Genomic DNA, 24,936 nt, shown 5'->3' with positions numbered 1-24,936 from the left:
GCCTCGTCGCATTGGCGGAGCACTTTACTGAAAACGTAGCCTACTTAATTGTGTATTATAAATATTAATGCGAAAGGGATCTAATTCGATCTAATTTATGAATGTGTAATATGCAAATAATATATATTTACTTCCATATTTAATTTATGACAGAATTATAAAGAACAGGAGAAAGAACTAGGTTACTTTGCGGATGGATACACATTTTTGGCTCGCTGAATGTATGCGCGTTGGATTGGACAGGGTTGTGGTGAGTAGGAGTAGTAGTTGGTAATCTCACTTGAGCTGCTCAGGCGCGCGGCACAATTTTAAACGACAACCATATTTATTTCGTTTTTGAATGCGCATACACCTGTTATGCTAGTTCGTTTTCAGTCCTTCATCTCTTTATCGGACTGTCCCTGGATTTTAAATATCGTAGAATTTTAGTTTATATCACCTTAATTACTGGAGGGTTAAGCTCCGAAGGACCACTCCAGTCAAAATGTCAATTTTACCCTTTACACCTCCGATTGTGAAAAGACTTTTGGGTTGGAAAAAGGGAGAGCAAAATGGACAGGAGGAGAAATGGTGTGAAAAGGCTGTGAAGAGTCTTGTGAAGAAACTGAAGAAGACGGGACAGCTGGACGAACTGGAGAAAGCCATCACAACACAGAACATCAACACCAAGTGCATCACCATACCGAGGTAGCTATCATTTCATTACACTGCTAGTTCCTCGACGATAATATTGCATGCAACGTTAACCTTTGCATGCCAACTAAAATCGCTGCGCACTTAAATATACCATGAAAACTGAGTCTGTTAGTAAACTGCAACTCAGCATGCAAATCTAAGTGACTTTAATGGTGCAGGACGCATGCAGCCATGCCACGTAGCTCTGTAAAGACCTTGAGCTATTACATTCCTCGCTGAAAGTAATGCACGTCAATAGAAGTCCATGAGGTATTATCATATAAGTGAAAAAGACTATTGGGTTCGAGTCATTTATTGTTTTTTTTTGTGGGGAAACTAAGCTGCGAGTGAGTAAAAGGCTCAGTCGGTGCTAGCATGTGTGGCTAAATTCATAGTGGAACCTGTCAAAGTAAGCATAATCACTGGTCAACAAGCCCATAATAACATTCTAGTGAAACTGACATTCCATCCGATCAGAAGGCTGCCCTATCTGTTTTCTAACGTGCAATGTATTGACTTTTTCCTATTTGGAGGGAATATTTACAGATTATGTCCCAAATGCACAGATTGACAAAGTACGTGCACCAATAGCATTGAAATGTTACATAACGCGCCCGTAATCTCTTGCACACTTCTCTCAGTCTTCGGCAATCTGTCATACAAGCATTTAGAAAGTTTTTGTATTTATCGACTCTATGTACATTTTAGAGATTGAATGAAATGGCTTTGACTAATGCGGTGGCCTATAGATGAACTATTATAGCCTAATCCATATAGGTCAGCCTGTATCAACTAAGCCTTTTGCAATCAGGATTCCTAAAACCTCACCTCAAGTGTCCTAACTTGCGTTGCTAACATTTTGTGTAGTGTTAGCCTGTCACAGCCTTCATGCACTTCATTCCCTTTATGATGGAAACATCCTGCACACTGAATACATGGACACACAATAAGCATAGTCCTGTATGCTTACCTGAATTTGACTTCAAATTAATTCAGATTTCATGAGTGCTGCAGCATTATCCTTTGTTTTGAAATGAGTTCTGGTCACAATATGTTGTTGGCTTAAACTTGAAACAGATGGCTGTCAGATGAGAACGGATATGGGTTTCAATTCTCACAGTGTTACAGTATTTATAGGGAGGTTGAATTAAACAGGCCTGTCTGTGGCCTCTCTCTTTTAGGTGAATAGATCTTGACTTTTGGGTACTTGAAATGTTTGCTGTACAGTACCCCCCCCCCCCCCCCCAAAATAAAACCTTTGGGCATGACCACTAGGCTATGGCTCCATCAGCTCCATGCAGTGCAGCGACCCTGAACTTGGAGGAAAGAAAATCAAAGCAGCTTGCATAAAAAGTTGACAGTCGATTTAAACATATTTAGGCCTACGGTTTCTTTCTTTCTTGCTCCCTTCCTTCCTTCTTGCTTGATGGAGCCAGTGGTCTAAGCGTTTCCTCTTGTCTAAATATCTGCTAGAGGGTAGCGTTTGCACCTGAGCTGCCCACACTCTGCTGTTCTACTGCAGCTGGGAGGCAGCCAGAGCCAGGATCCCAGCCTGTTCTCACATGCTGCTTGGAGACTCCTCAGGGCTTAGAGCTGCTGCTGGAGCTGCAGCTGGCTGCGGAGCCACAGGGAAAGAGAGGAAAGTGTGAGGGGTTGGGCGCAGACCTGGCTGTGGGTGAGATGATCTAAGGGATTCCTGGATTCAGTGCAAAGGGGAACAGCTTCTTTTTTTATTTGGAACAGTTGTCAGGTCTGTATAGAGGGATTTGAACAGGAAAAATATAGAAATGAGCAAATCAGATTTCCGGACATCCGTTGGATTGGCAAGGCCGCCCCCTTCACAAACCCAAAGAAAGACATTTCTCTAGGAATAGTGTCTGTGGATCTATTTCTACTATTGGAGCATATTCAATTAGCCTATAGACCATTAAATGTATGAAAAAAATGAATCTAATTGCAAGATTTAAGATGTACTCATTAAAAGGCTGATGTAAACAAATGTTCTACCCCATAAAATTTGGGATGCAACGGTACACGGTATATTGTAGAACCGTTCGGTACGCCTGTCAATTTCCTATAATTTTCAAAACTTGCTTACTGCAGTGATGACTACACACACATTGTACACATTGATCCACAGAATATTTCTGGAGCCTGTTTGAATTTTCCTGGAGCCTATCAGCGCTCTGTATGCAAATAGGAGCTCGAGAAGAGAGGGGAAGCTAAAAACAAAATGATCTCAGCTCCAACTTGACAATGGCGAATACTAGCTAGACAGTGAAAAGTGAATTTGGAGAATCACCTCATCTTTCAAATCCGCGTGTGGGAACATTTTGGATTCAGCATTCAGTACGATGACAAGGATAAGAAGACTGTAAATAAACAAAGGAGAGTCTGCACACATTATTTTGCCATTGTTGGCTAGTTGAGTGGAAACAGTTCTAACATGATGTTTCCATTTACGTAGCCATCACTCGACCTTATCTCAGGTGGAGCAAAGAGAGTCCGCTCGTTAGTGAAAACACAACAATCTCTCACTGTTGCCTTCGAACAACAATTTGTGACAAAGAAAAAAAAGAAACTAGGGGCAAAATAAATAGTTCATTGTTTAAAGAGTGATTTTTTCCCCCTCATAAATATGAACATACCGAAACCGTACCGTGGCCCAAAAAATTTGATACATACCGAACCGTGGGCTTACTGTACCATTGCATCCCTACATAAAATATCTGCTCAGTCATTTATGGAACGTATTGAAATGTTACGTCATTTCGATCTGTCATGCACTGGGGTGGTCCTACACTGACTATCTGTATCCTGCATAGAATGAAGTCACTGGTACGTTTTATAGGTCTTGTGGCCATTTGTTGTTAATCATCTGACCAACTGTGGAGGGATTGAAGATACAAAAACGACAGTGACCAGACAATGTAATTTGATGAACTACACTAGATGTCAACATCTAATGTATTCTCTCCATTAAAATGGTAAGCAGAAGAGTATGAGACAACCAAAACGGAAATGCTTAATCGATTTTTCGTGAGTTCTCTCTCCCAACATATGGGAAGTGATCTCCCCCCCGTGCACCTGCCTGTAAGACCCCCACCTCACCCCACCTGCTCCTTCCGCCACCAATAATGAGTTCGGCGGGCGGCCCAGACATCCTGTCCTGAAAAACAGCCTGTCAGAGGAAGTCTGCTGCGGCCCCGCCAACGCGGACACTTACCTCTTCACAGTGACACCCATGGCACTGGGCCAAGTACAAGAGGAGAGTCCCTCAGAGGGCTGCGTGCCATCAGAGGTACCCGCCACCCATGGCCTGCCTCACCCACAGATCTGTTTCAGTGCCAAGTGTCTGGCTGCCCTGTCACTCAGGCATCTCCAAGGCAAGTCTGCCTGGTTTGTCTGGGCCCGGGAGGGCTGTCTGAGCCGGGAGTCCCACATCCGGAAACTGGATCTGCTTTTCAAAGCAAGGCTTTTCTGTGATATAGGGTGTCGAGTGTCCCCGGGGTTTAATTGATGTCACACATTTGTACTGCTGTTCACCTGCCTTTTCTAAGCCACTGTGCTTCCTCTAAGGGAGCTGGAGTTCAGTGGGTGGCACACAGGAGGGCGTAGGGCATAGAGCAGTAGTGTTACTGTGGGAAGGCACAGATTAGTCTTGTAGGTTGCATTCATGTAGATTCTCGTGGCTCGGATTGTTGTGAGTGAACCCTTTATAACCATTTTGTTTATGTCTTTTGGTGCGTACCTACTTACACTGCTTATTTTTGCCTGCTATGTTTGTGATTGTGTGGGTGTCTGGGTGTCAGTACGTAGCCATATTTTTGGCGTGTTCATTTTCCTGTTTTTCTGTGTATTTTGTTAGTGTGTTTATGTGTGCTCATGTGTGAACATATCTGTTGGGCATTTGCGTATGCCATGGCGGCGGCTCAGTCAAGGGTGTCAGGCTAGCCGCATGCCTGTAGTGAGAGTGTGGTTATAGGCCTCCTTCACCCTCTCTTGCTTTCCCTCACGGGTGTGTGTGTGTGTGTGCGTGTCTGCCTGCGTCTCTGTGTGTGTACACAGGCCGCTAGGCGTGGCTTCTCCGCTTGCAGGAATGTGTGGCCGGGATTTCGGGGCAGAGTGAGATGGGGTTTTGGCAGAGGCTGAAATTTAGTTTGTGACTCCCGCGGAGGGTTAAAAGGTCACCGAGTTGGTCCGCTGTCGCGCTAGACCTCCTCTCCTGGGCTGCCGCTAATAGGCACTCTGTGTCGAAAGGCAACAAAGCGGCTTTGTGCCGCACTGTCCGGTCAACCTCTGTACTACGTCAGCAAGGCAGCCTCTGACGTTACTCCTGAGGTGGCGCTGGAGCGAGAGGCGTGACTCAACCGCTGTTGTTTAGGAAAGAGAGAGGCGTTGGGTTCAGACTGGCTCCATTCGTCCCAGCACATGGGCGTAAGGGTTGAGTAAATGTTGGCCCATGACACAGCCGCGCTCCCACAGCCTCAGAGACTGAGTGTTGATCTCAAAGCAGGAACTGTCTTGGGCTGCCTTTCCCAAAAGCCCTGAGGTGCCATGACCCTTGTAACTTATAGAGAGAGTGTGAGAGATGGCAATCTTTTTAACATCTAACTGGGCTAACAATACAATTTGAGTTTTTATGATAAGTGTGGCCCTGGTTCTTTGTTTGCACTCGAGGAACTGATGACATTTAATACAGACTATGTCTGCCAGGATGCTCAGTTTTGTCCTTGGGATTTCAGATTTGGCCAATGTGGCTGTTTGCGCAGAGGGGCCTCCTTACGTTTTGGCCCGCCTGCTTATAGGCTGTTAGTAACGGCAGCGTTCGGTAATAGGGCTCAGCTTTCAGACTTGGCTCAGCTGGAGGTTGAAATTGGTCCCAATTGTGCGGGCAGCCTGGAGGTTTGGAGCCGACTGAGCCTTGCCTCTGACCCCCACTGCGCCCAGGGGCCCTCGCTCAACGGCTCGCAGTCGGCCAGTGATCCCACCTGTGGCTCAGGAGTGGAGGTCTTAATGTTGACTCAACAAGAGCCTGATGGCTTTAGCAGAGGGTGAGAGGGAGCACCGCCTCTAAGCACACAGCGCCTCGGTCCAGGCAAACAAGGAAGCGCAGCTATTTTAAGAGGGCGTCATTCATCGCATAAATCATTCTTGGAAAGGCGTAAATCATCCTTGAAGAGACCACTCTATCCGTCCGCGGCCAGTGAGAAGCTGCTGAGTGATGGCTCCTCTTCTGTCAGGGGCGCCTGACCTGCACAGCTAGAGAGGGACTTTTTTGAACTTGGGTGTTTTGACAGGAGTCAAACACATGGGCAACACACACACACACACACACACACACACACACACACACACACACACACACACACACACACACACACACACACACAGTATGGGATGACATCACAAAAACAAGCCATTCCATCACGCCCGGCAGGGAGGGGGGGTGTGATGGCCATGTGTGAAGCAAGTGCGTGTTGAAGGGGGGGTTCTGAGGGGAGGGGGGCAGGGTTAGTTGAGCTGCACAGACAGTCTGTCACTCCTGCTTCCTTTGTCCTAACCCCCACTCTGACACCCTCCCTGTTCTACCGCCTTGCATTCACATCAGGGATGTCATTCAGTAGCGAGCTCTTTCTCCTGCTATATTTAGTTTCGTTTCCTCTCCACACTCTGGTCTCAGAAATAGACCTGAGGCCTGCAGTTATTACTATACTGAAAGCAAACTGTTTGTGAAAGGTGGAGACCTTTTCTGAGGTCCAAGGTATTAAAACTGGCTTAAAATGAGTCCACAACAGTTGTTTTGTTGGAAAGTTAATGCATAAAAGATCAGCATCGGCATTGTTTTTTGTGATGTTTAGCTTTTTAGAAATACTGAAATTGTCTCAGAACATCCCTCAATGAACAGCTCTCAATGAACAGCTCATTATTTGAGTCAGTAGAATTATTCTGATGTGGTTTGAGAGACTTATGAGAAATACTATACAGGCCAAAGGTTGTAATGTGGAGTTGTGAGTGGTTGTGTATGTCAGTGTGTGTGTGTGTGTGTGCATGAGTGTGATAGAGAAAGCGCGTGCCGCTCTGTGTGTCAGCGAGGCTCAGACTGCAGTCAGCTCAGACGTGCACAGTATGCAGCTTCCAAGTATTTGTGTTTCTCCTGAGATTAAAGCGGTCCGGCCTAGCTGGATCCGTCTGTGTCACCAAAACTCCCCCTACTTTGCCCCCTCCCCTACATACACACACACCCACACACACACACCCACACACACACACACACACACACACACACACACACACACACACACACACACACACACACACACACCCAGACACAACAGCCCTCAAACTAAAGCCCTCTCCCCCAAATCTCCACTTGCTCCCCCTAACTCGCCCAACAGGCTGCAGTACGAGTGGGGGTTGGGTATTAAAGAGCACACACACACTCCCCCCTCCCCTCCCCGTCTCTCCCCTTCGCCCCGCAGGCTGTGGACTTGAGGGGAGGAGGGTTGAGTGGGTGGTGCAGTCTGGCGGTCAGCCCCCGTTTGCGGGAGCCGATGTATCACTCGCCCAGTTTTCCTTTTTTTTTCGCCCCAACAAATCAATACTGATTCCCCACATTCCCTTTTCCGCCTCAGTTCCTCCTCCTGGAGGCACTGCGTCTGATGGCTCGAGCCCTGCCAGCTCCAGGATCCCTCTGGAACGGAGCAGGGGAAAGTGAGGCCAACTCTAAAGCTTGCTTGCTGTGCCCCAAGCTATTCAACGCACAGTCTGTGAACTTCCTCAACCTCTGTGCTGGCTTAAGGGTAGTCAATTGTTTTTATGCGCATCTGTCCCCATCCACACTGAAAGCTACTCAGAAGCAGTCCTGTGAGGGATTCAGTGTATGAATTCACTAGGTGGATTTGTTTTAGATAGATTGATAGATGGATACTTTATTAATCCCGAGGGAAATTTTAGGACATCCAGTAGCTTATACAATACAATTATCACAACTCACAGACACACACACAAGTCAAGTACACATAGGGAGAACATGTTCAAAAGGAGTGGGGTGGTAATGGATACAACAGTGGGTCTGACCAAGTGGGTGCAATGTGCATGACTGTGAGTGACTATGTAGATGCCCAGTAGGAAAGTGTTCTTCTGCTGCATGTGTGGATATTGCAAATAGATAATGTTCTTGTGCATGTGTGGATAGTGCAAAGAGATTAAGAGTATAGTAATAGAATATCTGTGCAAGGGGCTAGTATAGCCAGTAAAGGGTAAAGGGGTGGACAGTGGGTTAGTATAATACGATGGGGTGGATGATGGGGCAGACTGAGGTGGACTTATGCAGAGAAGTCCATCTCCCTCCTCCCCTTCCACGTGGAGTTGAATTGTGTGATTTTACTTATTTCCTGTTTTTGATATCTAGGATGTGGGCTTGAGTATTTTTTCCATGTGTGTGTATATATGCACATGAATGTATGTCAGCGCTACAGCCGAGAGGCATGGCCACACGTGTCAACATTTCAGCACTCAAGTGGCATCTCGTGGCCTAGATTCCTGGAGTCATGTTCGGGAGAGCCGCGCTTCAGTGTTCCGTGGCCTTTTTTTTTCTTCACGTCTAGTGCCATATGCACACATCCACACACTCACACACTCACTCACGGTCACGTGCTGAGCGGGGAGTGACTCAGAGGGTATCGGGGGCCGTGCTCCCAGCCAGACACTGATGCATATTTGAGGTGCTCCCGTGTCCCAGACGAGCCCCGATGCATATTTAACCACGTCTGCCGCCGTCCGCTCCCTTCACCTCACCTCTCCGCCCAGCTCTGCAGTCCCACAGCGGCCTACAGGAGGTGAACAAGAGTGGAGAGAGAGAGAGGTTAAGGGAGCGCCCGCCGTCGGGCACGCTGTCTGGGAGAGGTCCCGCTCGCATCCGGGTTCGGCTCTGAATGAAATATCAGCTTTGAACTTTCCCAGTGAAAAACTAAGCTGGTTCTCACACCCCCTCACCACTGGAGTACTGTCCTGTCCTGTCTGACCTCACTGTGGAAGAATCTGTGCTCGGAATCTTCATTAGCAAATTCAGCTTGATTACATATGCAGTGCTTTTGAGCAAAAAGATGAAGGTGCAGAAGAGGTTCAGTAGAGAAGAAAAAATCTTGCCTGGTCTCCAGAAGCCTTGTGCAGAAAGCCCAGCCTAGCCTCTGCCTCTGCCTCTGTCTCTGCCTCTGGCTGTCCCTGGGAGAGGGAGATCGGGGGCTCACCCTTAGATGCCATTAACCTTAATTTTTTGATGGTGAACTGCTGATGTGTAAAGCTGGAGGAAATGGCATGTTATTTACTGGTTGCCTGCTCCACCCCTTCTACTTCCTTTTCAGACACTGTTTCGTGCAAGTGTGTTTGTGTGTGTGTGTGTGTGTGTGTGGGGTTAGAGATGTGTGAATGCACATTGTCACCAAGTAGAATAGGCTTCTGTTGAGAGTATTTTATTCTGGGCTGTGGGTTGTTAAATATGGGGCTGGTCAGCAGAAGCTGAATGCCTGGTGTTCCATCATTAATTTCTAATGGTGCTTTCTATTTAGCAGATATACTACTCCTCATACTCACTCTCTTTCACTCTCTCCTTAATGCTCACACACACACACACACACACACACACACACCCACACACACACACACACAAACACGTCACTATTTTTTACACTTTCACCTCCTTACCCGCTGCCAGGGAAGTGAGTGGTGCTGTTGTGTGAAATGAGAAGCACATTGCGGGCCCAGTGGACTGGCAGCGCTGGCGGCAGCAGCAGTGTTCTCTGGCAGGGAGAAGCCCTGCAGGCACCGGAGCTCTGGGCTCGGCCAACACATCACAGAGGGACTGCTGGCTGCTTGGCTGGCTGGCAGCCTGTGCTTGTTTTTGCAGTCTGCTTACTGACAGACAGGCATTAAAAATCTGTCAAGACCACTCTCAGTGTTTGTGTGTGTGTGTGTGTGTAGGTGATTGTTAGGCTATCTGATTGAAGATGGTGGGCTTGGGGCAAAAGTGTATTTTTTTCAGTGGGATTGTGGCCTGAGTTGAGCAGGACTGAGGGTGTTGACTGTTGTGTGTGGCAGAGCGACTTCCTCCCTGTGGTTGTCATAACCTTTTGCAGCAGTTGCTACTGCGGCTTTCTCAATGAGTCTGGAGTTTGACACTTTGTTGGGGAAAAAAGCGCACTCTCTTGCGTTTGTTTACACAAGGTCCCTTTTCTGGGTTTATGAGCCGCCTTCCTATGTTTGGCTGCGGGGGGAAACGTGACAAACACGATCATTTTGAAAGCCGTAAAGCTGTCTGTAGCAACCATTTTTGGACGGGTCTCGTCACAGAGTGGAAAAAGTGGGACTGAGAAGAAAGCAGGAGCGTAACCTGCAACAGTAGCCTCTCTGTGTCACTCTTGTGTGCAGTGGAGTCTCTCCTCATGTCTTTTGTGTCTCTTTCTTTCGCCTTGTCCCCTGTCTCTCCATTATTTTTCTGTCTCTTTCTGTAAATGTCTAACTCTCATTCCTCTCATTCTTTCACGGTACTCCCACAACCCCTCCTTTCCTCCTTGTCCATTTCTCACCCTTCTTTTCTTTTCTCTGTTCCCCTGCAGGTCTCTAGATGGCCGCCTGCAGGTGTCCCACCGGAAGGGCCTGCCGCACGTCATCTACTGCCGCCTGTGGCGCTGGCCCGACCTGCAGTCGCACCACGAGCTGCGCGCCGTCGACCTGTGCGAGTTCGCCTTCCACACGAAGAAGGACGAGGTGTGCGTCAACCCCTACCACTACCAGCGCGTGGAGACCCCAGGTGAGCCCACCCGCTAATGCTGGACCGGGGGAGAAGACTTAAAAGAGCATTAGTCAAATGGGATTGCGCGCATGAGAAGTGGGTTGTGTTTTGGTTGTTACGTGGCTTTGTGGGTCGTCCCAGCTTACTTCTCCTCTGATTCATTACTGTGCCCCTGGGGGTATCATGCAAAGAGGATTATCTGTGTTTAGCCTACATGTGTTGTTTTCATTTTTTTGGCCACCACACCCCTTCCAAGGGGGCTCCCCACGACATCTGAATCCAACGAGGAGTGGCAAGCTCATAATAAATCACTGGGGTTTGTGGGTAGTTTTTGTATTGGCTAATTCCAGTGTGGCTGGCTTAAAGTGTGAGGTGTGTCATTGAGAGGTCATGTTGTCAGCATGTGTGTGTGTGTGTTTTTCCCTGCAGTGCTGCCCCCAGTGCTAGTGCCCCGGCACACCGAGATCCCCGCCGAGTTCCCCCCGCTAGACGACTACATCCACTCCATCCCAGAGAACACCAACTTCCCCGCCGGCATCGAGCCGCAGAGCAACTACATCGCAGGTTAGACCCGCTGACTAGAGGAGACGAGACGAGACAGAGAGGAGAAAAGCTGACTGATCAAAGAGTTAGCGCCCCTCTGAGACATTAGAGGGATTCTTCGAGAGCTGTGAGAGCAGCACTGGCCCTCGACACGTGGCAGCCTCAGGACCAGAGCCAGGCAGACAGGCGGCCAGGGGCAGCTCTCACCTCAGCCCTCTTCTCTGGCTCAGGCGGCCAGGCTGTGTGGGGGCGGCCCGCTGCTGTTGCTGGTCTGGTCTGGGCCACAGGCGCTGACTGTCCGCAGGCTGAGCCAAGACGCCCAAGATGTCCAGCCCGTGTGAAACACAGACACGGCCTCAAGCAAGCACCCACACGCCAGCTCTGCGCTGAGCACTGTACTCTCACAGTTATCCACCAACCGCATCATGACGTGTGTGATGAAACACCTGACCATATGTTACGCATCACAACAATACATCTGCTGTTATTATACGTATCTCTAAAAAGTATATCATATCTCATTATTGTGGGTGGGGCTTGAATGGCTTTATGTAGGTTTTGAAACTCCACAGACTGAGTGAGCACTGCAGATTTATGTATTAGTTACTAAACCATATTATACTATACTAAACTATACTATACTTTACTAAACCATATTATACTATACTGTACTATACTATACTATACTATACTATACTATACTATACTAAACCATATTATACTATACTGTACTATACTATACTATACTGTACTATACTATACTAAACCATATTATACTATACTGTACTATACTATACTTTACTAAACCATATTATACTATACTGTACTATACTGTACTGTACTATACTGTACTGTACTATACCCTCTTTGTTTTTCAGAGACTCCCCCACCTGGCTACATCAGTGAGGACGGGGAAACCAGTGACCATCCCATGAGCCACAGTATGGACACAGGTAACCAGGCCTGTGCCTGTCATGCCTCCTGCTGCCATCATTAGGGCACATGGTTACTCTGAATGGCAAGCGATCATCTATTAACTCCTGTGTTTTGTGTCGTTGCAGGCTCACCAAACCTTTCACCGAGCCCAGTGTCTCCAACGCAGAACAACTTAGGTGAGCTGCTGTTGAGGACGGGTTGAGTGTCTCTCTGTGTGTGTTCTTCAAATGGAATTGTGAGAAATGGCTGGGTTGAGTAGCAAGGCTTTTGCTTTCATATGGAGCCTCTCAAAGGCAGGATCTTCTGTCCATATGCCTGTGTGTGTGTGTGTGTGTGTGTGTGTGTGTGTGTGTGTGTGTGTGTGTGTGTGTGTGTGTGTGTGTGTGTGTGTGTGTGTGTGTGTGTGTGTGTGTGTGTGTGTGTGTGTGTGTGTGTGTGTGTGTGTGTGTGTGTGTCTAAGTGAAGGTCTGTGTTTTCACACGTGTAAGAGAATGTATTTTGGCAAGCGGATGAGGCCTGAGAACCTCTTGAAAGCCGCATGGATAGCGCAGAGGAAGCAGCCAGTGAATGAACCTTTTGTCCCCCCCCCACCCCCACCCTCCCCAATCTGATGTCATTGTGGCACCGAGATAAAGGCCTCCTACACTTACACTAATAATAATATCCTGTTGATTAGTGTCACCCCCTGAAAAATCACTGGGGTGGCCGGCTGGCCTCCAAGCTGCTGCAGAAACAACAAATAGCTGATTTCCCATGGATGAGAGGCTTCAAAGACGGGCAATAAGCAATGAATCAGTCCATTTTTAAAAGCAATTACAGGAACTGCTGTTTATGAAAGCTGGGCTGGAACCCTGTAATTTGCTCCCTCTGCTGCTGGGGTCCAAGTGATGGCAGTGTTTCCACCGGGCCTGGTTTGAGTTTCTGGGAATCGACATTAAACATTGACATCATTGTGTCATTTCCCTTTTCCTATCCTCTCTGCTTCTCTCTCTCTCTCTCTCTCTCTCTCTCTCTCTCTCTCTTTCTCTTTCTTTTCTTTGCGTATCTCTCTCCCTCTGTCTCACTTTCACTGTTATTTTTTTCTTCATTGCCTCTTTTTCTTTTGGTGGCTGCCTCTCCCCTGGGGTTACCGCCTCAGACCTCCAGCCGGTGACGTACTGCGAGCCGGCCTTCTGGTGCTCCATCTCCTACTACGAGCTGAACCAGCGCGTGGGCGAGACCTTCCACGCCTCGCAGCCCTCGCTGACGGTGGACGGCTTCACCGACCCGTCCAACTCGGAGCGCTTCTGCCTGGGCCTGCTGTCCAACGTCAACCGCAACGCCGCGGTGGAGCTCACGCGTCGCCACATCGGTACGTTGCAGCGCTGGCCCCACACACCTTCCGAACTACTTTCTCTGAACCTTCCCTGATCAAGCAGTTGCTTAAATTATGTGGAAAATGAAATGTTATTCTCTGTTGTGACTCTAGTATTCTAGGTATGGTGAGACTATAGTTAGACTTATGGTAAGAGTAGTGCATCCTAAAATCGATTAAAATCTCTCTCTCTCTCTCTTTCTCTCTCTCTCTCTCTCCCTCTCTCTTTGTGTCTCTCCCTCCTCTAGGCCGGGGAGTGCGTCTGTATTACATCGGCGGAGAGGTGTTTGCCGAGTGCCTCAGTGACAGCGCCATCTTCGTCCAGAGTCCCAACTGCAACCAGCGCTACGGCTGGCACCCTGCCACAGTCTGCAAGATCCCCCCAGGTGAGCTCAGATAGCCCCTGGTGAGCTCTGTCTCTGTCTCACATGGAGATACGCCTCCAATCTGGGGCAGGGAGCGGAGTTTGAGAGAATTCATACCAAGCATTCATTTGATTGATACAGAAACACTCAGGAGATCACAGGAGATCTGTTGGTTGTTGTGGTTTATTGTGTAGTGTTTACAGTTGTTTATTTGTGTTGGGTATGTGGCTCGTTGTTGCAACACAAGATGGTAATCAAGGCTTCCCAGATTACCATGGAACAATGCTAGCTCAAGCAAGACCAGGCCTTCACCTGATAAGATGCAGACAGTCGCCACTTGTCTCATACAACCCACCGATACTCAAAACACAAAACTGACAAAGGGCATTTCTGTAAAACATCAGCAGTCATCTCAGGGTCAAGATTAAACTGACTTTGTTTGTCTGTTTGTTTGCACATAGGTTGTAACCTGAAGATCTTCAACAACCAGGAGTTTGCAGCACTCTTGGCCCAGTCGGTGAACCAGGGCTTTGAGGCTGTCTACCAGCTGACCCGTATGTGCACCATACGCATGAGCTTTGTCAAGGGCTGGGGCGCAGAGTACAGGTGAAGCACGCTCACTCACACACACACACACACACACACACACACACACACACACACACACACACACACACACACACACACACACACACACACACACTCTCACACACACATATTCACACTCACGCACATGAAGCCTGTTTACTTATGTCCACACATATTTCTCACGCTTCACACCTGCGCCTCGCTATCACACCCGCTAAGCGAGTTGCCCCGGCGATTAAAAACCCACGTGCCCCACTCTCAGGGTTGTCAGACTTTCCGGCCCACGCTCCTCGCCGCCCCCTCACTCCCCAACACCCCTCCCCTTTCCCGCTCAGGGCTCTGAGTAATCTCATTGTTTGCATGAGCAGGAACTGGCCGGGCCCTAATCAGAGCCAGTTGTGGCCGTCCACCAGGGAGCTCGGCTGGAGAAAGTGGCTCGGGTCTCCAGACGGCCCTGGCGCATGTGGAGACACTTAAGTGCCAGCTCGGGTTTCAGCAGACGCCCACTCACACTCTTACTTCTGCCCCCCCCCCCTCTCTCCCTCTCTCTTTTTTACTCTTTTCTCTCTCTCACTCTCTCTTTTTTACTCTTTTCTCTCTCTCACTCTCCCAATTGCTCTCATTTCCTCAATTGCTTTTCATCTTCTTTACTCCCTCTTTCCTGTCCTCCCTATTTACTTTCTCAATGTCTCTGTTTTTTCTCTCTTTCTCTCTCTCTTTCTTTCTCATATTTCCATTCTGTTTCTCTTCTCTGTCTCTGTCACATAATGCACACCCAACCCCAACCCCACCCTCTCTATACTTCTGTTTCCCCTATCAGATCTTTAGGAGATATTGTGGTTTGGGTGGGCCCCATCCTGTCACGACTGCATATATATTCCCTCACCTATAGCTTAAAGGAAGAGATTAAACACACACAACTATAACAGCTGAGGCCAGGTCACGCTTCATGTGCCACTGTCCAGCAAGCCGCACTGAATGGAACCAATCACCCACATGTTAGGGCAATTGTGGTCGGGCGTATTATGACTTTTGACTCTTTTGGAGAGTGTCTCATTTCCCCACTGGTCATACTTGAGGCTTTTTTGTGGTAACCGTCCACTTTGCCGGTCAAACCGCCCTTAGGCCCACTCAGTTTCTCACTCCCATGCTCTCGCACACTTTCTGTCCTCTCTTTCTGTCCCTCTCTTCATTTTTACAATCTGTCCCTCCCTCTTTCTTTTTCATCTCTCTCTTATTGCACTTTCTCCCCTACTCTCTCTCTCTCCTCTGGTCTCACTCTGGCTCTTGTGCTGGTGCATGGAGATGTAATCAGCGCTGACAGACAGGCCCCTTGGGCTGGATCTAAAGCTGGCCCGTAGGGCCGTGGACGAGTGGGAGGCAGGTGGACCTCTGGCCAGGCCACCTCCGCTGAGCGCCACTCAAGTGGATTTAATAACGGAGCAGACCAATCACACCATACCGATGGCGGCTCTCTGCTTCTCAAGAAGGGCCCTCTTGAGCTTAATGACCTGGGGCCGGATGTGAGCGTCCATTGAGGAGCTCTGGAAGGGGTGGCTTTATGGCCGTGTGGTGCTGGAAGAGAGAGAGAGAGGAGAGTGCTACCCCTGAGACGCCACTCGGCTGGAGAGCGGGGGCGGCTGCCGAGCGGTGCGTAAGCGGGAAGGAATGCAGGAGACTCTGGTTGGCACCGGCCTCAGTCCCTGTGAGGGACGTGTGTGTGTGTGTGTGTGTGTGTGTGTGTGTGTGTGTGTGTGTGTGTGTGTGTGTGTGTGTGTGTGTGTGTGTTTGTGAGGGATTGGGTTCAGGTTCAGGCAGGCATGCAGCTCCGCTCTCTCCCTTGCTGCACAGGGCTGCCAGTCACTGGCCCCCAGGCAGAGAGGCTCCACGCTGGACAGAACAGTGGGGAGGTTAGGTGACAGCCAGAATGCCTGGAATTCTCTGTGGAAGTACGAGTGACTGGAAGTACGAGTGACTCTTAAGCACTTTTGCACATGTTTGGCAGCAGCGCGTTGGCTTTGTGTGCCCTGCTCTGGTATAAGGCCAGTGCTTGGCTTTAGTGGGTGTGGATGAAGGCAAGGGAACCTTCAGCCACAATGCGCTCTTTTGCTGGTATTTCTCAACTAATCCGTTCAGTTGGGCCTCACGGCTGTTCGGTTGAGGCTTGGCATCAGACTTGACTTGCATTACTCCTCTCTTCGTCCTGCAGAGAATTGAGTAGTGCTAATCTATTTTCAAGCAATCATATGGTTTAGTGTTTTAGCATGTAGTATGTATGAACGTGATCTTGTCATCAGGCTTGTGATATTACAGTTTTTCTCCATTGCTTTGGCTCAATTCTTGAAACAGAAATGACATTCTCAAAGCTCTAAGTCTTTTGGCAAAATAGCCTATATGGTTCAGCACAACTACATAGATCACGTTCAAAAGGTCATATCTCACCCAAAACAGTTAACTCAAGCTTCAAAACCAAATCATTTTCTCATATAAATAGTCAGTGCCCCCAAAATGAAAAGTTCCTTCTCGATTGCTGTGGCTCATCGCTCTCTCGAAAAAAAGGACATTCTCAAAGCTTTAAATACATTTGCCAAAATAACCTAGATGGTTGAGCAAAACACCTTGGGCACACCTGCAAAAGGTCATATCTCTCCCAAAACAGACAACTCATCAGTCAAAACTAAATCCTTTTCTCATACAAATAGTCAGTGCCCCCAAAATGAAAAGTCCCTTTGGCATTGTTTAAACACTGCAGGTCAAAATGTTTAGATGTTTTGTCAGTATGGCAGTGGACCATAGAAATATCCCTCATGTGCACATTTCAATCTTGGCTTAGTCCTTTGACACTCAATGGTTACTGCAGTAGATGTTTTCTTTCCATAATACTATGTGTATCAAACAGAAAAAAGATTAATTCAAGAGTAGGTTTCACATCACATATTGCACTCATACTGCCATGGAAATTGTTACAGTAATTGCCATACATTGCGGTTACAGTAACAGAAAATGTATACAGCACAATATACTGTCATACGATAAGCACATGAAAACTAAAATGATGTATAGCCTACACTAACAACACGTACAGTAAGAATTTTCATCGACATCACATCTGATGTTCTCCCTTGCTTTGCAACGGGGGGGAAATCGGCGTGCATGCTGCAACCATCCCCTACACTGATCTGCTGTGACATCATCACAAGCAGCATCCATTGCCTGGAGCAGGGACCTCTGGTTTTGAGCCCGATGCTCATAGACCCTCCACCTCCATGCAGAAAAAAACTCCTCGATAGGATTGAGGAATGGGGAGTAAGGTGATGAGAGCACCATCAGCATTCTTGGATGGGCAGTGAACCATGCCCTGATGAGCGGGCCACGGTGGAAGCTTACATTGTCCCACACAATGACAAATGTAGGCAAGTGAGGCCCTACCAAACCCCTCTCATGTAGAGGAATAAGATTGGAGTGCAGGCGGTCCAAGAACACCAGGAGCTTCTGGGTATTGTATGGGCCAAGACTGGGAATGTGGGTGACTACACCATTCTCTGAAATGGCAGCACACATGGTGATGTTGCCCCCGCGCTGGCCTGGGACATCCACCCTTGCTCCTCTTCCTCTTCTTCTTCCTCCTCTTCCTTGAGCAGGCAGTTGCCCTTGGTTGTTTCCCTGGCCAGGTGCTTCCATGTTCATAAATTGTACTGAACTTGGTCAAGCTATAGATATTTGGTGGAAGCATTTATACTCCTGGATAGGACCTGTCAGCTAACTAAACTTACTGTGTGATTGGTGATCGGATGTGTGAATCCCCCCCTTGATTAGTAAAGTTCTAGTTGCACCTGAAAATTAAGCCGATGATCCAAGAGATCCATATTACAGTATATACCATGATGTTTTTCATGGTATTATGTGCCTGAAAGATTTTGACAGTGGAGTGAACTATTGTGCAGGTGATGATGTACACAAGGAAATTATGCCAACATGTTTTGCAGATAACAACGACTTGACTGAGAAGCAACAGTCAGTTTAGACCAGCAAGATATATTCAATTGGTAATTGGCCTAACTGAAGGCAATTGAACCTAACCATTTCCAAAGATGTGCTAAATCATTTGAAATTTGTGCAAACTGTAGGCAATTGTAGTTGTCATTTACAAGGATGTGCTAATACAATTGCAATTTGATTAAAGGAATGAGAAATTCAAATCTGTTGTGAACAAGTGCACAGTGGTTTGGAGGTTTGCACGTGTTGTTTTGAGAATGTCATTTCTGTTTCGTGAAATGAGCCAAAGCAATGGAGAAAAACTGTAAATGGGCCTTCCTCCTTTGCAGGCGTCAGACGGTGACCAGCACCCCCTGCTGGATCGAGCTGCACCTCAACGGGCCCCTCCAGTGGCTGGACAAGGTGCTCACTCAGATGGGCTCCCCCAGCATCCGCTGCTCCAGCGTGTCATAAGACGTCCCCCACTCACACAGACACATACACACACACACACACACACACACACACACACACACACACACACACACAAACACACACACACACACACACACACACACACACACACACACACACACACACACACAAAATACGTTTATAAACACTCAGAGAAATAACACACCCATTATCCCTCATACACACACACACACACGTACGCACGCACACATCTACTCAGAGTAACAGGAAATGGACAGACCAAAACGAAACAGTCAAACTGAAAAGGCGACTGGAAGGGGCTGTTGGAGACAGCATGTCCCCCTCCCCCTCAACCCCCACCCCTCACCGCCCCACTCTCAGGAGCACTTTTATTCTGACGTGTTTGTGGCACCAAAGGGAACGAGTATCACACAGAACCATGTTTCACTGTTTGTATGGTTTTCCCTACATTGTTCATATCATTTGATAGCAATAATTTTTTTTTTTAAACATGAAATGTTTGGCTGGTGGTGCCAAAAATGTGTATACACATGTGTACTACATAATTTGTCTATACACTAGAAGTATGATTTTGGAAAAGCATGATGTTTTTAGCTGTACATACATACATTAGAGCAGTGGTGCTAGGAAGCTGAGTATTTTTAAGAGCATGTGTTGAAACTGTTTTTTGTACAGTACCAAGTTTTATATATATATTTTTTATTTTTTGTGATTTTAATTGACCAGTGTTGTGAATTGATTTTTTGCAAAGACACACGTTTCACTTTCTCCTGAGTAGCATGGAAAAATATGTTTTTATGCATCAATTGCTCCCTTTTCCTTAAAGCATTTGTATGTTTTTGTGTGTGTGGCAAATCTGTGGTCACTTCTTTGTTTCTTCGTTTTGTTATGAACGCTATCCTTCCCTGTCTTTAGGTATCTCCTGTCAAAGCAGGCGTTAGGCCTCTGCTGTGCACGCTGTTTTATTCTCACCCTGCAGGACCGCAGGAAGTGGTGCCTTGAGATGCATAACTAGAAGTGACACCTTTTTTTGAAGTACGGAACAGGTGTGATGGTGTGCTGGTTTCTGTCACATGAGAGGCTCAGGCCATGTTTTTTCGTTCGCTCTCACTCATAGCTGTCAGTTGCTTTTTCTTCATTTGTCTTTTTCGGGAGCCGTGCCAAGCCTGTGTCCTCTCTCATATCAAATGGGACGGCATTGGCTCTCTAATCTCTTCACCAGCTGTCTATCTGGTGGTTGCTTGCCTTTGTACAGATGTTGGCCATTCTGTTGTTGGTTGAGACTCTTTTTTACTGCCTTTGTCGTGTTTTGGTGGAGAGATGTTTCCTTTTATTGTTTAAAGTGATTTGACATCAGTACGTTGAAAGAGAACTAGTCCAGAAGTTTGCTCTCAGATTGAGAACAGTTTATATTTACAAAATCAATAGCAGTGGTGGATTGGCCAAGGACCTGCAGAGTATAGATAATATACTGTATATATTTATATATTCCTGCTATATATTCATAGCATTAATGAAAAGAAATGCATGTGAGTGCATGTATGAGTATGTCTTGTACACACATACACAACCTCTCCTTTGTGTCTGGTACAGGGGAGTGAAGTAGTGCTCTGCTTGATGAAGGACATAAGTAGATGGTGCTTGCTTAACGGGTGAAGGACCGAGAGAAGCGCTTGCCTTGCCTTGCCTCAACCTCCTAATAAGTAATAATTCTTCAGATCAGACGTTTGAAACCGCTCGCTCACCGCCAGTTCTGTTAAAAAGGAAATGTCACGCGCCAGGGTAAGGCAGTCGTGTGCCTCCATTGACAGTGATGTGCTCTCAGTGGCTTTTGTGTGCAGAGAGTTTTACGCTCTTGTTCAGAGCTAGGTTGTCGAAACATCGTCTCCTCTCAGGACCTTTGTGGGGTTTAAATTTTGTCTCAATTCAAAAACTAGACGTGTACTGTACATACATATACAGAAACAATAATGCATGCTTATTTTCTGAGATTTTTACTGTTTTTTAATCTAGATTCTATTTTGCTACCAAATATTTTTTGTAGGACTGGGGATGTTTTATAGCAGTGTACTGCATTATTGATAGCTCCGTGCTCTATATTCATACAAGGGAGTGCAGATAAGCCAAGCGCTGACAGCTTTTTTTGGGGGGGGGGAAGGATTTCTCTGTGTGTTTTTGTACCAGAAGGGGAAAATGGTTTGGTTAGATGTTTTGGAAATATAAAAGGGAATGCTTGTCGCAGTAGCTGTGTACATATTTACGCCAAGCCCTGTTTTGTGCCGTCAGTGGTTTCTTTTCTATTGCTTTGAAGAGAAGTCTCTAATTTCTCTGAGTCTGTCTTTGTGCTTTTGGAGGAGGAAGAAAAAGCCCCTCATGAACTTCAGAGGGCTCTGAGACAGCGGTGCTGTGAACGTCCCCTCCTTTTCAGAAACCTTTTGGTAAACACGGAGACGTAAACCGATATTTGGGTTCACCCTCCCTGCGGTCTGGCATGGCTGTGAATGGAGGACTCTGTGGGTCAAGGGCCATGCCGTCTCCAAGGCTGGCACAGACACAATTGCTAAGCTCGTTACTCAACGTTGCATGGAGGCATCTTTTTCACACAGCACTTACAGTGGCGCACTTAGCCCCCTTGCACTTCGGATGGCGCACAAGGTCCACCATATTTGTGTTAGAGAATGATTGATAGTTCAAAATGCCCAACTATGTCTGAGGCTCACATGGAGGACTCTTGTTTCTGTAGTTTCCCCCCAAAACACGATATATCCAATACATATTGTGTTGTATGTAATATGATATAAACTGATGATTTTTTTGTGGAATCAGTGGAAACACTCAAAAGCTGAGTACTGAAAACGTTTTTTGTAAGCGGTTTTGTGAAGTCTATTATGAATTGGCTGATATTGTCATTGTTGATTTGTTTCAGGTTTTATATGTACCTAGTTTTGTACATGTTGTGCTTGAAGTTGGTTAGATATCTGTAAAAAGATATATCATTTATTTCATTTGCTTCCACAGTGTTAGTTCAAATGATTAATTGAATGGTGTTTTGGCTCTTATTTGTCTTTTAATAAAAAAAAAAATGTGTATCTCACAGAGTCTGTGTGAACCATTCCACTACTACAAAGTTCTTCTGTAAAAAATAATTTAATGTTACTGTCTTACCCAATGAGATGGAATGATGAAGTGTGTTCAGCAGCCATCCCCTTTCACAGAGTTGCCAGGCCTCAGAGGAAGAGTTGCCCTCGCAGGCCCTGCAGTAGAAACAGGAAATTGCTGAGTTTCAGTTTATTCACACAACCCAGTCTTCCAGGCACGCTAACTCTGAGCACGCTCTCAAAGCCAGCCCATTTCTGCTCGTGCAAGCAGCTACCTGCTGTCACATTTTGCGTTTGTGATCAGCAATCTGCTTGTCTTCTCCTTTGCTAGCTGACAGACAGTAAGGAGGTAATTACAAGGCTGAAGCCAGCAAGGACCCGCTCCTCTTACTGCGTGTGTTTACCCCATTGCTAGGTTACGGGGTAATCTGAGCCCGGCTGCCGGTGCATTCACATGCACAGCCTATGCTCAGATATGAAGGCTGCCTTTGTTGCAACAGCCTGTGGGGCAAGGAGGGCCTGTAAACCGTCATCATGTAAGGAAACCATGTTGCCCACATGGTTAGTGTCTGTCTAAGGATGTGTTTTCAATTCTCACTAATGTCTGTGACATCTGCATTGCAGGCCACCAGATAAGTAAGCTGATGACAAAGACGTATTGTTCAGACACAGTCTTGACATTAGTGAACATGATTTCCCTATATCAATGTCAAGAACGATTTTCTTGAAGATGTTATCTTCGAGAGGACAAAGACAGCTGTCAGTCTTTGAAGGGAATGTGTTATTTGTGTTACAATAATGAATTCTCTGTTTCACTAAATCGGATGCTTGTAAAATGCAACAGACTTTTGCAAGGGAGTTTAGAAAACAATGAATTACATGGGTTTGACACCAGGGCTGAATTTAGAGAGCGCTGAGTTTGTGACTTTTAGCGCCCTCCACTGGCAAACTAGGAACATGGCTGTCTAGTGACGTCACCCTTCAGCTCCCTCAACTGTATGACAAACTGCTGACTCAAAAAAGCAAATAACCTCTACCAGACATAAGACTGACAAATGGGTCTACATATGTTGGAACAGTTGACATATGGGGTTTCTTAAGAGAACGCTAAATAATTAATCAATGTCTGCAAAGAGACATAGGCATATGTTTTCCCTGAATGGCTTTATTGTTCAAGAATCTGTGGTTGTTTTATATAAAGTCTACCGTATTGTTTAAGCCAGACTGTGATTCTTCAAAACATATTTAATGTCTAGCAGAGGTTATCACCATTCAATCTAACATAGGTAGATAAATGCATGGCCTCTTTAGGCCTATTTGTATTTGTTTAATTGTTCACAAGGGGTTTCCTCCACTAAGAACCCCAACAGAAAAACATGCAGAAGAACTGAACTGTCCGTCCCTGACCAGGACGGTTCACTTGATTTGGTCCCCGGGCGCCTGAAGGCTGCCCACTGCTCCTGGGGTCCCGGAGGAGGGACACTCCAGGATGGGATAAAAGCAGAGAGTAAATTCACTGCGACCTCGGCCTGCGTGTGTGTGTGTGTGTGTGTGTGTGTGTGTGTGTGTGTCCTGTTACGCCACCTATATATGCACGTGTATGTTGCTGTGTGTCGTTTGTGCGACAATAAAAACTGACTGAAGTCAGCCTTGTTTGTTAGTCTACTATCTTTGACTATTAATAGTGTCAAGCTCAAACAAACAAGACAAACCTATCCCTATCCCTAACCCACATGAACACACAGGCCTTGGTTAGCTGTAAAACAACTCCTTACCCAAAAAGATGTTAGTAGATGTGTGCATTCCAAGAGAGAAAGTTTAACAAGAGTGTAACATTTTTATAGCCTAAACCATTGTAATCTAGGATCTAGGGCTATTGATGTCAAAGTCAAATACAACTCAAATCTAAACTGGGAAAACTGATAGCTAACATGATAACCAATGGTATAAACCTGATGTACACCATACAGTAATTCAACTGTACAAATAGCAGATGTACAAATAGTAAAACCAAACCTGGTTTAAATAGTGCAGAGTGAAGGGAAATCAATTTTACAATACTGCTAGAATCTGCTTCTGGGACTGTGAAGGAAAAGCTGAACAATTTCATGTTCGTAATCAAGTTGAATAAAATGTCTAATTTGTCCCATTTCTACAAGGATTCCATAGATAGTGGATGTGTTTCAACACCAAATCCCAGTCCCATTCTTGGGCCAGAGGATCTCTAAGCCTGCAGTTGGTCTACTTTGTGTGGCCCTGTTAGAGCCAAACAATTGATGGCGTTTGTCACAAGCTCTGAGTAGAGTGATGAGCGAAGTTTGGAGAACAGATGACCACTCTCTGCGTCATCTCAACCCAAGCACACGGAGCATGAAGGTCACCCAGCTCAATTATGGTGGCAAGAAACATTTGTTGGTAAACAAATTAATCTTCCTAAAGGTCGCCATTTGTCTTTCAGCATTCTCCTGCTCTACGCTCGGCTGTCCTTCCTGTATGTGGCGTTCGTGATGAGGGATGTTGCCGCGGCTGTCACCGCCTGCTTTGGGTGGTCCAGGCACCGGCTGCCGGGCCCGCAGAGCCACAGATTGCGGCGTATCAGCATTCTTCAAAAGCAGACCGCACCTGATTGCTCCGCCACGGGCCACTGGATTACAGCTGTCTCCGGACAGAAGCGGGTACCTGGCCTAGCATGCCAATAAGACGTCTTCGCTTCTCCAACTGGCGCCTACTGGCCCGCTGCCCGGCACATCCTCCAGCCTGCCGTGCTAGCCAGCACTTCTCCGCGGCTGCCTTCTGTGCCGGAAGGAGTTTCGTAAACATTCGAGCTTTCACACTTCGCTCAGTTGCACAGAGTTTTTAACACCTGGCGAGGACTAGTGTTCCATCCACAGGCCCGACTTCATGAGAGCACCAGAGCTGGCAGAAGGAGAACACAGACGCATGCGAAGTACGTGTCTACAATATGAACACCCAAATCTGAACAGCTCACTCCCAAGATCATACAGTTATGTATAGTTTTGACATTGAAAGGTTCATACCCCTCAGTTTATTCCCCAGCATTATCATTTCATGATTAAGGCTGCATTATTTGCCAGTTGTGTAATTTCTGTCTGAAAAGCATTAAATGATGCAAGGAAAGACGTGGTAATCACA

At 46.8% G+C, this 24,936-nt stretch overlaps 1 protein-coding gene across 2 annotated transcripts; it reads left to right on the top strand.

The window, feature by feature from the left end:
* The first annotated feature begins 203 nt into the window (after nucleotides 1-203).
* smad3a (SMAD family member 3a) lies at nucleotides 204-24,936 on the top strand. Of its 2 annotated transcripts, none has more exons than XM_031569366.2 (9): nucleotides 204-687; nucleotides 10,293-10,486; nucleotides 10,898-11,032; nucleotides 11,890-11,964; nucleotides 12,073-12,123; nucleotides 13,086-13,298; nucleotides 13,550-13,687; nucleotides 14,128-14,272; nucleotides 24,242-24,936. In XM_031569366.2, the coding sequence occupies exons 1-9, from the start codon at nucleotides 485-487 to the stop codon at nucleotides 24,480-24,482; spliced, it is 1,395 nt and encodes a 464-aa protein (XP_031425226.1). In that variant the 5' UTR covers nucleotides 204-484; the 3' UTR covers nucleotides 24,483-24,936. The 2 variants fall into 2 exon arrangements, with proteins under 2 accessions (XP_031425226.1, XP_012690094.1); XM_012834640.3 differs by lacking the exon at nucleotides 24,242-24,936 and adding an exon at nucleotides 18,580-18,783 and having other exon boundaries at nucleotides 212-687.

Source organism: Clupea harengus, chromosome 6 (genome assembly GCF_900700415.2).
Source record: "Clupea harengus chromosome 6, Ch_v2.0.2, whole genome shotgun sequence".
NCBI lineage: Eukaryota > Metazoa > Chordata > Actinopteri > Clupeiformes > Clupeidae > Clupea > Clupea harengus.
This window is presented reverse-complemented; position numbering and strand designations above follow the sequence as displayed.

Coding starts and splice junctions, on each gene's coding strand:
- smad3a (XM_031569366.2), top strand. CDS start 485: ATGTCAATTTTACCCTTTACACCTCCGATTGTGAAAAGACTTTTGGGT. Junction 11,965..12,072: donor GAGCCACAGTATGGACACAG/GTAACCAGGCCT, acceptor GTGTCGTTGCAG/GCTCACCAAACCTTTCACCG. Junction 13,299..13,549: donor GCTCACGCGTCGCCACATCG/GTACGTTGCAGC, acceptor TCCCTCCTCTAG/GCCGGGGAGTGCGTCTGTAT.